Source organism: Grammomys surdaster, unplaced genomic scaffold, assembly GCF_004785775.1.
Source record: "Grammomys surdaster isolate TR1022 unplaced genomic scaffold, NIH_TR_1.0 125947, whole genome shotgun sequence".
NCBI lineage: Eukaryota > Metazoa > Chordata > Mammalia > Rodentia > Muridae > Grammomys > Grammomys surdaster.
This window is the reverse complement of record NW_021620769.1, coordinates 4,023,531-4,036,773: the sequence shown is the minus strand read 5'-3', so window position 1 is coordinate 4,036,773 and position 13,243 is coordinate 4,023,531. Positions and strand designations below refer to the sequence as shown.

The 13,243-nt window shown below is 38.8% G+C and overlaps 1 protein-coding gene across 3 annotated transcripts in view; it reads right to left on the bottom strand.

The window, feature by feature from the left end:
- Inpp4b (inositol polyphosphate-4-phosphatase type II B) overlaps nucleotides 1-13,243 on the bottom strand; it is a 701,452-nt gene that overhangs the window by 220,267 nt on the left and 467,942 nt on the right. For all 3 annotated transcript variants that reach the window (XM_028753430.1, XM_028753429.1, XM_028753432.1), the window contains one exon: nucleotides 11,409-11,488. In XM_028753430.1, the coding sequence (XP_028609263.1) occupies nucleotides 11,409-11,488 (80 nt within the window). The remainder of the gene's footprint in view (nucleotides 1-11,408; nucleotides 11,489-13,243) is intronic.

Sequence of the window (13,243 nt, the reverse complement as noted above, 5' to 3'; positions counted from 1 at the left end):
TGTGCTGTCAAATGCCGACAGCTGTCTTAATTCTTGCCATCTTTTAAGCACATCAGTCTCTTTAACTAGACTTCATTCTTCACCAGGTCCAATAAGCTTTATTCTATAGACCTGAGTATCACACCTATTCCTTTCAAAGGTGAGGTAATTGTTATGCTTGGGTTTTTACTAGCAACAAGGAAATGGATATGATGCAATAAATGCATTGTCTGAAGTTATTTAAAGAACTGTAGCAAAATCTAGCAACACTCATTTTATTCTAGAGAGATGGTCACTGACCAACCACCATCTTAGCCATTACTTCATTCTCTCAGAGTTCCAGAGGCTGGAGTGTGAACTTATAGTACCAGTGGCTAATTTCTGAAGAGGGCTCTCATTTTGGCTTACAGTTGGTTGCCTTCAGCTATGTACTCACACAGGGAAAGATAACAAGTTCTCAGCACCTCCTATGTGAATGCAAATCCCAGGAATCTCCCTCATCATCAATCCGCAAAGCCCCTCATGTTGCCTTCCACACATAACATCTGTTGTGTCACACAATATTTGGAGGACTTCTCTCCAAGGTACCATTATTTAATGTTTGGTACACTTAGAATGTTTCACAGAGAATTTTGTACTCACATAGACATTTATTATGTTTTACAAAATAACCAAATACAGAATATATGTCACTATATACCTGTTGTTTATATGTGGTGAGAATATCAGATTATATAGGAAATATAGAAATCTGTCTTCTGGCAACACAGTTAGCCTTGAGTATTTTGAGTTAAAGTAATAACTGCCCAAGAAGCATGGTTGCTCAGAGCCCTTTAGAGCATCATTCTCTGATCTACATCTTTGTGAGGGCAGTGTATGACAAAAGCAAGAAGGCATTAATCAGTCTAGGATCATTTAAATCTTTTTTTTTTTTGTAAAAAACAGAACAAATGCGGTCTAGGTTTTATGGAAATCTCAGGTTGGTACTTCTAACAATAACAGTGTGCAGTGCTCATTATAGACTGTGTGATAGGTACTATCACAATTGCATTCATTATTTTTAAAAATATAAAATACATATTCTTAGCTCCAGTTACAGGCAATTTTTTTTTTTGTGAGACTACTTGAGAACCCAAGCTACTGCCTCCATTTCTCCATTCCTAAAACTTCTTTAAAGTAACCAACATGTCAGTCCTACAGTTTGCTGCAGAACCTCATGAGTCACATGGATGTGGTGACTGAACACAAATGACTCAACAATTAAAGAAAAAACTCTCCTGGAGTGACTACTCGATGTGTAATTATAGCTTACGGCTTTGCTCTCTGCTTTCAGGCTCCCCTACAGCTGCATGAGTAACCTGGAGCCTCTGCCTAAAACCAATTCCATTTATCATGTCTGGAAAGTTCTCTGCTTCCTTTCTGACTCACCTCCCTGCAGGAGAGCACAGGACAAAAAGTGTGAGAGCTTTCTCTGAAGACAGAACTGCAAGACGTAAAAATAGGAAAAACGCAGCTACATAAATGGCACATAGTCCCATTTGTAGTCTCTTTGATCATAAAATTCAAATAAAACTTTGCTTGCTATATTATTCTAGATTCAGGACTTGGCATTTTGAATTTAAAAGACTTCAAAGATTGCAAAGATAATCTGTCAGGAACTACTACAATTCCATAATAAATGCTATAAAATCATTTAGATGTATTTCTAAAGTTTTCCTCTTTCTACAGCCTTCCTCTCACATTTTTTTTCCAGATCTATTCAAGTGATCTTGTCATGAAGAAAAACAAAAAAACAAAAAAAAAACAAAACAAACCCCATAGCCATTGAGTAGTATTTGATTCAGGAACAAAGATGACACGGAAGAAAGAGGAGAGAGAAAAGTTTCCTCTTTGTGATCAAATGATCAGCTCATTTATGTAAAATCTGGCACATGCATTTATAATTTAGCACTCTTACTGGTGTTATTCTCCGCACAAGACAGGTTGGGAAATTTAAGCAAATAATTAGTTCCTGGTGACAGTAACTTCATTCATTAGAGTCTCAACTGATTCTTCTGTGCTCTTAAATGCCAATGCACTCATGCCCTGCAGAAATCCATCTGTACTGGAATGAGTAGCCAATCTCAGCAGCCAAGGCATTTAGTGTCAGTGGGCAATTTTTTGAACAAGCAAACACAACAACCTTAGGAGACCACTCTTCTATTTACCATGCAAGCCCCTGATAAATCTTCGATTTGATTTTGGGTAAGAGAGCAGCATTCTCCATGCAAATGTAGTAAGTTCTAAATACTTTGACCAGGAGCTTGCTCATCTGACTATAGGCAAGGCTGAAAGCAGGCATCTCCTACTGTAACCTGTCACTGAGGAAAACAACCCTGTCACGGTGGTTCTAACTGTGCTTATTTACACACTTATTTATTTTGTGGTGCTGAGGATGGAACTCAGGGTTTTGTGCACACTAACTAAGCAATTGCCATGTGCCTGAGCATGGGTACAGTGTCATAACCGAGAAAGGTCAGCTTGTCAGAAGTGCTTCTCTCTTTCCAGCATGTGGGTCCATGGAATCAAACTTAGGTTGTCAGGAATAGCAGCAAGCACCTTCACCCACAGAGCCAGATTACTGGCCTCTGAGCTATGGTTCTATCAGGAGCCAGTCAGACTACATTCCATGGCAGCAGTACTCAACTGAATTCCACTTAGTGAGTCAACACAGAGGTCCTGAACTGAAGAGCCTGTCAGAGGAAACAAGTTGTACAAAGAAAGGACATTCCCGCTGTGCTCCCCAGGCTGTACTTTCAATCACTCTCACATGTGAATATTAAATAGGACAGACAATTAATCAACAGAAAATCCAAAGATGGCTTCATGGGAAACAGCTAAGTGCTGGTGACCTTCTTGTGACTGCTCAGACTCTTATTAACTGGGATGGACCAGGAATGATGAACTCGAAGGAAAGACAAGAAGGAAATTGAGTCAATGGGAAGCCATGAACATGGATGATGACTTGACCTTTCTGAGAACATGCCTGGATCATTTTAGATTTCCGGGGGGGGGGTTAGAAAATTTGGGGGTAAGAGATATGGGATGAACATCAGAATAGTGATTGACCTAAACTCTATATCAGCACACACAACATGACCATGGCCAAAATCTAAATTTAATACAGAGAACATGAGACAAAGGAATAGCACAGAAATATAAGAACTCTTCCTTCACATTAGAAAAGCATTCAGTGACCGTACACAACACAAATGGGAGGAAGAGTAAGAGCAAAGGTGATGTGTGTAGCTACTGCAAGACTGAAGGTAGAGAAGCTCGTATGCCTGGCTGAAGTTGCCGCATTTTTGTGCGCCCAGTTATGCTTGCTGTGGATAGAAGGCTCACAGGTGTGGTGGGGGCATCATGTGATGCTCTAAGAAGAAATATGCACAGTCAGATAATTGTTTTAGGAAGAGATAGTCCATGGTGAGATTGTGACATTTTTCATTTGGGAAAATTTTTCATTTTGTCAAGAAAGGAAAGAGCTTTCAAAAGAAGAGTAAAGTTTGCTCTGGCATAGTTAAAACAAGCAATAATTGTGAAATATGCATATGCTATGTAATCAAGCTTGGAAGAATTTACCATGACCTCAACCCTAGACAAATCTATAGGTAACTAAGGAATGCTGAGAGCAGGAAAAGCAATCTTTCCCAGGGAAGACCACACAAGTTCAATTGGTTGTTTAATACAAATGGTCATCCCTGAAAGCATATATACAAGTAACAGGAACACACACATACACACACACATACACACACATGCACACACACACAAATAGTTAAAGAAAAGGACGCCATGGATTTGAAAGAAAGCAAGAGATATGAAATGTGGAAGGGTTTGGAGGAGGAAAGTGAAGGAGTTAATAATGTAATTATACTATAATCTTTAAAAATTCAAAGCATTATAGAAGAAAGAGAAAGTGGACTATTTAAAAGTCTTTTCTCACAGGTTTTGTTTGATTTGCAGAATTGAGATCTACAATCAGAAGCGAGAGCATGAGTGCAATGGGGCCCTCAAAGCCTACATGGGAAAATGGGAGAAAAGAGACTTGACATATGAGTTCAAATTCCTTTTTCTCAAAGAATATATACCAATAGTAAGTGGGACTCTAGAGAATCAAAGTTACTATTTACACAGAGAAGATATAACTGAAACATGAGAGCAGACATGTGATGGTAATGATGAACATGACTCTGGGAAGCATGAGAAAGTCTAGCATTAGATCTACACAAGTAAATTAGCTCTCATACTTCTTAAGCAAGTATGTCTTTGTGAACAGAGGGTAACTTCATGTGATTCAAATTTCAAAAGAGTTAAGACTTTAGTCCTTTATGTGCAAATTGAGAAGCTACTGAAGTGGTCACTAAGCATGTGCTGTACTGTCAGTGTCTGAGAACTTTAAACCAATTTTCAAACTGATGAATCCCACGTCTTTGGAACAATGAAAACTAAGGAAATGCCATTTGGCTTCCATGGCTTTACCTCCACTCATGAAAATCAATTAGACACATAAAGAAAAGTACAGAATATATAGCTGCAGAATATAACCTAGCAAATGTAAGGAAAACATATAGCTATACTATGATAGTTATTATCAGTTAAATAATGGATGGCTGAGGAGAACCCGCAGCAGCTCCTGTTTCAGCTTAACTATTTATAGACTGTCTAATCCAATCCTATAAAGAAAAATAAACTGCCCAAAGATATCAACAAAGAAAAATATTAAAATAATTATTATCATTTTCTGTGTTGGCATTATTATAACATTCGATGTTAGTGATTCACAAGATCCTTACAACAAACCCTGTAAGAGAGACAGTACTGGCATCCATATCCCACAGATATGAAACTGAGCTTAGGACTGGTGATGGAGCCCATATGGTAGTTGTCCTAACATGCATAAAGCTCTGGGTGGGCCCCTCAGTACCACATAGCTGGGTGTGGTTGTGTATGTCAGTAGTCTTGATGGTTGGATGAAGGTCAACCAGAAGTTCAAGGTCATTCAGCCTTGGAGTATTCAACCATTTTGCAAGGCTGTAGAAGAACCAGGATGTAGGCTCAGGAGTAATTTTAAATTAAATATTCTATTTCTTTATTTTCATGAACTAATACTTACATAGTTTGCAGTTTTCACTGATTTTTAACAAACGGGTAGAATTTCAAGAGCTATTCATGTTAGAGATCACTGATGATTTCTCCCCTAGGCTCAATATAGGAAGGGTTAGAAGAAGGAAATCAAGAAGGGTTAGAAGGAGGAAATCAAAGGAGGAAATTATGGAAGTATATTTAAGCTTCAATAAATTAAAATTTATTTTTAAACATTGAAGTAGTAAATCAAAAATTAACTCTAAAAAAATTCCATTCATAAGTTATATCCATGTGACATTTACAAATTTCTGTCTTGATTTCAATGCTATGCTCATGAAATTATTAGTAAAAAATTATATTGATTTTTTTCCTAGGAACTCACGTTCAAACTGTTGCACTTGTCTTCTGTTGGGACCTCCCCTGTGGTGTATGCTACATAGGCTGTCAAAGGGATAAAAGCCAGGATTGAGGATTCAGGTAAGAATCCATTTCTTGATCATTGAAATTTTACATGTATATAAAGAGTAAGTCCAAACCTCTGCTACTGTCAGATTAGAGAACTGTGCAGGCTATAATTTCAAGTAAACTAAAAATATTAATGAATGTTTGATGAAATTAACTTTAAAGCAAGAAGTGATGGGAAAGGTATTTATAATGTTTTTCTCTAGTACAGGGTAGGGATTGGGACCTTATTGCACTTATTAGTAATTTACCCACTCGCAAACCACAGAAAAGAAATCGTTGTTTCTTTTATTAGCAGACAGTAGAGAGAGAATGAACAATCTGCCTGAGGTAATTTGAGTGGTCACAGGGAAGGGACTTGAACTCAAGTTTTTTTCCTACCTCATTGCTCTTTGATAAAGAACAAAAGAAGACTTAAGGTAGACAAGGTGCCTTCAAAGCACCAATAGAAAAGGGGAACTTCTCAACTCCAGAGGTACAAGTTGAAAACTGGTACAAAGTAGAAATATGTTTCTAATAGCAGGTCTATCTACAAGTGGGAGGAACACTCAGTGTGAGAGCCCTGTCACTAAAAGGGTCCAAGAAGAACAGCAAGCGTCAGTTTGAAGATGCCTTCCTGTCTGAAGAAAAAAAGAGTGTTAACTAACTTGCTAAAAAAGATAACACACAGGTTTAGGAAAGACCTTGAGAGATAGTATCCAGTCTCCCTGCTGTGGGAATTTAGAGAATCAAGTTGCTAATGATCTGTTTGCATGCTCATAAAACAGGAAAAATACCATTATCCAGTCCTTTAGAACATTAAATAACAGAAAAACTGAAGAAGCTTACTCTGTGGAGATCTGTGTAGGTGTCACTCTGTTAGCAGGTCAGAAGTAAGCTGGGGATGGGGCGGCTCTGTGGACGCAGTGCTTTCTGAGACAGCCCTCTTCCAAACCCAGCCTCTGATTCACCTTGTTGTGGGTTTGCTGCTGACTCACCCCCCTCTGCATGCTCATTTCCCTGAGCAGCATCCTGATGTGCTGTTCTCAGGTAATACTAATGTGTTAGTAATGTGTTACTTTTGTTGCCAAAGTGACAATGGAGTACATACCACCCCTGTCATCTGTATCTCTGTAGATATATTCCACAATATTCAGCATTATTCTCCTTTATCAGAGATGTTCTATTCTTCCCCCAAACTGTTGGATAACAGTTAATTTATATTAACATTGTTTAAGATAGAAAATATTTTATGCATATATAACATTTAATTTTGTTGGACCAGCAGGTGGTAGAACCCAGGGAGATGGCTCAGTGGAGAAAACTCTTACAATGTAAGTGTGAGGGCTGGAATTCGGATTCCCTCAAACCATGTGAAAGGCAGACAGATGTGATGTGTCCTCACATCTGTAGTGGGATGTGAGGACGAGGTGAACATTTCTATGATAAGATCAAGGATGAGGGAGGTACTATAGTCTACAGTGAAATAAATGTAAATATTAACCCAGGCTTTTGCTTTCTCAAGGAGATTGCAATCCATGCCTCACTACTGCTCTGGAAGTTACTTCTCTCGCTCCTTGGACAGATACTGGATGAGAAGCTAGGTGAGGGAGGAGAGGTTTATTTTGGCTTACGTTTGAAGGGCTCTGTCCATCACAGCAGAGAAGGCATGGCAGCAGGAACAGGAGAGGGTTGTTTATCCAGCATCAGCGTTAGGAAGCAGAGAGTGAATAGGAAATGAGTCTGGCTATGAAAATGTTTAAGTTCCTCCCCTAGTGACCCATATCCTTCCAGCAGGGCTCCACCTCAGAAAGCTTACACAGCAGTCGAAAAACAGCTGCAGGGACTGAGGAGCAAAAGTTCAACACAGGAACCTACGAGGGGTGTTTCACTTGCCAACAACAGAACACAAAACAATCTTATGCTTAGATTATCATATTTGTTGAGTTAACACAGATCTACCTAGGAACCAGTCCTTGCTAATTGTCTTACATAAAGCAATTTAAAACGTTTTAAAGAAAGCCAATATCACAAATAAATTTAGAAACAATATCCATTTGCAGAAGCCCAGCTTTGCTTCAGACATACAAAATTGAATTTTAAGATATAACATCAAGAAATTAAGACCCTTGCTGGGCAGTGGTGGCGCACGCCTTTAATCCCAGCACTTGGGAGGCAGAGGCAGGCAGATTTCTGAGTTTGAGAGTTTGAGGGTAGCCTGGTCTACAGAGTGAGTTCCAGGACAGCCAGGGCTACACAGAGAAACCCTGTCTCGAAAAACCGAAAAAAAAAAAAAGAAAGAAATTGAGACCCCCTAAACTGCTCAAAGGCAGAGAAAAAAGTAAGGATTCTACTAAAGCTATGACCTTGCTACAAGGCAGTAAAATAAAAACAGAATAAACTGAAGAATTAACTGAATTTTCCTCTTCTTCTGTAACCAGCAGCCATGGGATTTCAGTCAAGCAGATGGAAAACGGAAATGGTGTTGCATGAATTAAATACGCGGTGCATTATTCGGATCGAGCACAGTACTTGCATGGAGTATATATGCTCCAAAGATTATTCGTTACACACGTTATCAATCTTATCAAGGCAAAGTGGTTAGTGCTGTTATATTCTGAAGAACCTGTCATTGTTATTAGTATGCAAAAAAAATCCTAGTGTTTGCTGACTAAATACACAATGAATAGAAGTACATAGGAGACTGAACAAAGTCCACTGGAGTTTGAGACTCTTCCTTCTTTCTCCCTCCCTCTTTGATTGCTTCATGTGGTTGTTGGTTTCACTGTGGCTGCTTAAGCATGTCAAAAACAATGGGGTGTTCTCTTGACTGCTAGCCCCACTTAGTAATAGATCTTTGATAATTTTCCATTCTGTAATTTAACAATAGAAAACACTATTGTATTCCTAAGCTCTGATTGAATGGCCTCCAAGGTTTGGAAAAGCACATGACTGTCAAGTACTTGGATAGCAAACTGTGCCCAGTTGCTCCAGGGGTCCATGTTTCTGAGGCAGGCTTCTTGTAACAAATGTGTATTTCCCTCAGTCTTTTGAATTAACAGTTGGATCCCGTTTTCTGCTACTAGGCTAACACATCTCAGTTGCCCAGAGCATGCTAATATCCATCTACTTACTACCAAGTGTAAATCTGGGCACTGTGAGGAAATCTGACAGGTGTAAATCACTGAAGAAACAGTCCTGTACCCAAGCCCTTGCTATCACTCACCCACCAAGTATATGGCAGGTGACATTTAATGCTGGGTTTCAGTTGTCTCTTGTTGACAAGAGTCTATTTTTGAAATCAATAACTTATCAATCAGAAGGCCCTGAACGCACATCAACTTTCTCTTATTTAAGAACATTGTAACTTTACAAAAATGCTAAATAAATTGTTTTCCATGTCTATTTGATTAATGGAATGGATTAAAGAACATCAGAGGTTAATTTGATAAGGATCAAGTGAGCCACCTCCAATACATGCTCAGCACTCTCCAATGTGCTGTTGCTGGTGTGCTCTCTTATAGCTTTGTTTGCTAAAAGAGAATTATTTAATATCTGCCACAATTAAAATTATGATCTGCTATAAAACAATTCTACATCAATCATATGAAAGTACAGAAATCAGGACTGCACAGCAGCAAACTGGAAAACACCACTGGAAAACAGAATTAACATATTAAAGAAGCAAGGGAGATGGAACTCATATAAACTAGCAAAACTAAATCAATTTAGCAAAATAGTATAGGCGTCAATATTACATAAAGACACCAAGTCTATTTGGAAGTCTGGAATACTCCAAATAGGTGACCCTGTACTATGTAAATTAAAAAGACATATACATAGGAACCAGATTATGTATCAGAGGGTTTTTCCCAAATATATGTCAACAATATTATTACTTTACAACTTAAAAGATACACGAATGACATTTTAGACTAAATTTATAAATTATATGTATATTTCTTTAAGTTTTCAGTAAGAAAAACAACCCAGTGTACTTGACGTCCAGCTCTAAGAACATGTGAGAGAAGCCACTCGGAACATAGCCTCCTCCTGTAGTGAGTTAGATGGAGTTGGAGAATTTAAATTACCCATTAGTTCCCAAAGAGCTAGAAAACACAGACGGAACCTTCAGGTTTGAGGAAGTGAAACAAACAGGACCATAAAACATCCCCAACCTGGAAGGATACCTAGAAATGTGTCTTTATTTCTGTAGAAGTATTTCATTCTATTGTTTAAAGACAATAGCTGGAGTTCGAAAGAAGGAAAGTCATAATTAGTCAATGCGAATGAATATAAAAAGCAAAGCAAAACAATAACAGAGAGTGTTCCTTAACCCTGACCTAATGTTCTTCCAACTCAGAATCTCAGAGACAGTCCATCAAAAAAACTAAATGGAACAATTACATGTCGTGAGCTAAAGATACACAGGTTAAAGTTAGGTATAATCTACCTGATTCATAGTAAAGAAATTCCATGAATATGACAAAAACAAGGTGAAAAAACTAGCCATTCAAAATTAGTATGAAAATTAATATTTTTCTAGAAAATAATTCTTTTTATTACATTTAATATTTTTCATACAATCACAATTAAATACCTAGGAATTGGATATTTAGATCAAAATGGAAACAGATTCCTTTTTCATGTAATCCTAAATATTTTGCATTGAGTTTTTTCTCCTTAGTATTTTAAACTCAACCCTCCTTACATACTCGCTAAGGCAGTCTGTATGTTCACTAGCTTTTCTCACACTGAAGACTTCTTAATCCCATCCCCTAAGAGGGAAAGCAGGAGGATGCAGGAAAGTCTGAGGGCTAGCCTGCTCTGCAGAGCAACTTCCAAGGTCAGCCAAGGCTAGATGGGTAGAGGCTGTCTTCAAAATACAAGCTCTGGTTTCTGTTTCATCCCCTCAAATGAATATAATGTGTACTAGTGTACAGCATGTTGAAGATGGGAAAAAAAGAGTCTATAAGATGAGGAATAAAATTTTCCTCAATTGCACCAGAAAGTTGTGGGCAAGCCAAGCATTGTTTTTCTCTGATAGAAGCTGAAGAAACTACAGCAAGCCTTATCAGAAGTTGGGCTTTGCTACCTGAAGTATATGTATTAGTATAATTATATAATATTATATTTCATAATCAAAAGCAGACCCGCCAGGATCAGGGAACTAAAGTAAACACATGAATACAAATTCCATCAAGAGACACAGAATACTTAAGGAAATTCATTGAATGAAAAGTACTGAAATTCAATGAAATGAATTGTTGGCTCCAAGGAGTTCTTTGGGAAAAGAAAGAAATTTATAGGTGTGTGTGTGTGTGTGTGTGTGTGTTTATCATAAGTTTTAAAAAGAAGTATTCATTCTGTATTCTTCCTAGTATAAATATACTCTACAATCTTATTAAGACTGTTAATCTTTGATATCAAAATAAATGATGCTGAGAATTAGCTAGGATCAACTCATCTGCTTGAATTTATCAGCACTTTAGGCTTAGCGTTGCAGGGAGGACTTTGAAAAAGTCAGCTCACTTTTCCTATCAGAAGCTACATTACACCAGACATATGTCAATCATAAAACTTACTCATGAATACAGTGACATTTTTATTAGAGAAAGTTATTTAATAGCATGATCATAGTTTGCATTTGCTTTCTTTCAAAGAATGTTATTGCTGTACTGCCTCCATAATTCTTTTCCCACACAGACTAATTCTGCAGCTGGCAGTAATTCTGAACAGGAACTAGAGCTGCTGTCCTTTCCTGGATCTCCAGACCACTGTCTGTGAGAACTGTGACTCTCTAGGTGCAGCGGCTGAACCTGGGTGTTTTCTCTAACAAATCTGAAAGCAAAGAGACTCACCTCAGGCTCAGGGACAACAGTTGCTCCTTGGACTTCAGCAGCTCCCCAACTTTAAAACTGGCACAGCCCAGGAAGCTTCTCTGGAAATAAGAAAGAATGTTTTCCATCAACGCCTGGGATTCTTCCTAATTTTGTTGTGGTGGTGGCTTTCACACCAATTACACAGAATTCATTTTGAAAACACTGAATCAATTAGCCCCCAAATATTTCACTGACAAAAAGACAATACTGAAATATCAGCTCCGATATTGATAGCCTGGGAGGTAACAAGAAGTAAGACCCAGCAGTCAGGACTTTCCCGCTAACTCTAATCTTCCCCAGAAGAAAACTGGTGTCAAAGAGGGTGCTAAACATTCAGTATTGAGCAGGATGTTCCTCAAATCACTGGCAACAGCAACTCTGTGTCAGGACATGAGAAAATCTGCCTCTTGGAGCTATTTTTACACGGGGCTCAGAGGGACCTATAAATAGAAAGACAATATTTCTCTCCATCACAGAAGCATTTAGAAGGGTTTGCTTCTGTTTGTTGTTGTTGTTTACCAGCATGGGACAATTTCAACCTGCCCACACAAATAACAACACTTCTGTTATATTTTCTAAAATTAGTTTTTAAACATTTCACAACCAGGTGCCATGTTTACCACTCAATATTGGGCATCTGCTCTTCGATTCAGTATAAAACGTAAAATGGCAAACTGCTCCTTTCAGTCTCAGGGTTAAATCTATTTCACTGCTCCTGGCTGCTTCTGATTCGAATGTGACATTATGGCATAAATACCATAAGGTGTATTCCTCACTTTTCTTGAGGGCAATGGCTAAACATAAAATTATCAAGCCCTACCATCACCTAGGCCATTGATAACAGGCAGCCTGTGATGTCCCACCACAGCCCACAGTGCTTCTCTGAAACTCCCTCTTGGCACAACTCTGATCCAGACTATGTTTGAAGGAGAAGCTTGGTAAAGAGCCTGAGACCAGTTGGATGTTTTCATAAGAAAATAAAAAAAATCATTCCACATATAAAGAGAGGTCGTGTTTGTGTATGTGTGTGTATGTGTGCGTGTGCATGTGTGTGTATGTGTTTATACTGATTGCTGAAAAATTGAAATCCAGGTTATACTTTTTCTTTTATAACATGTAGGTGTGTGGACTGTGTGCATGCTTTTGTGTCATTTGGGTGAGCAAGGAGGCCAGGAGATGGAATCAGATTCTCTGGAAGAAGAGTTATAGATGTGAGCTGCCCTGTGGGTGCTGGGAACCAAAACCAGGTCCTGTGCAGAGTCCTCATTCATCTTTCAAGCCCCAAGTTTAAAAAAAATGTAAACCTCTTTTCAAAACACTACCTTAGATGGAGAGGTACAAAAAGGCATAAGACAGACATCTGAAAACACAACTTGGTTTTGAAATTGTAGACAACTCTATTAATGTTAGCCCCAAGTAGAAAACCTAAAGTTCAAACCACCTGTATATGTACTGTTGGCTTACAGACAATTCTCCCATGCTGTGCCCAACAGCTACCTAGCAACAGCTTGAATCATCATCTCTGCCTGTCCCCCACCAGGTACCAGCCAGGTACAGCAGTGGCAGCATATAAGGAGGACTGCTTGATACCCCAACCCCCTCCACCCTCCTCTCCGTCCTCTCCCTCTCTTCTCCCCCTGTGCTCTCTCCCTCTCCTCCTCCCCCTCCCTCTTCCCCTTCCTCCCTTCCTCCCTCTCTCCCTCCCTCCCTTCCTCCTCCCTCTTTCTTTGCTGCCCTATATTCCCAGGCAGCCTCTATTCCTCTCTTTCTGTCCTCACCCTCTTTCTCTGTCTCTACCCATTTCCAGGTTCCCA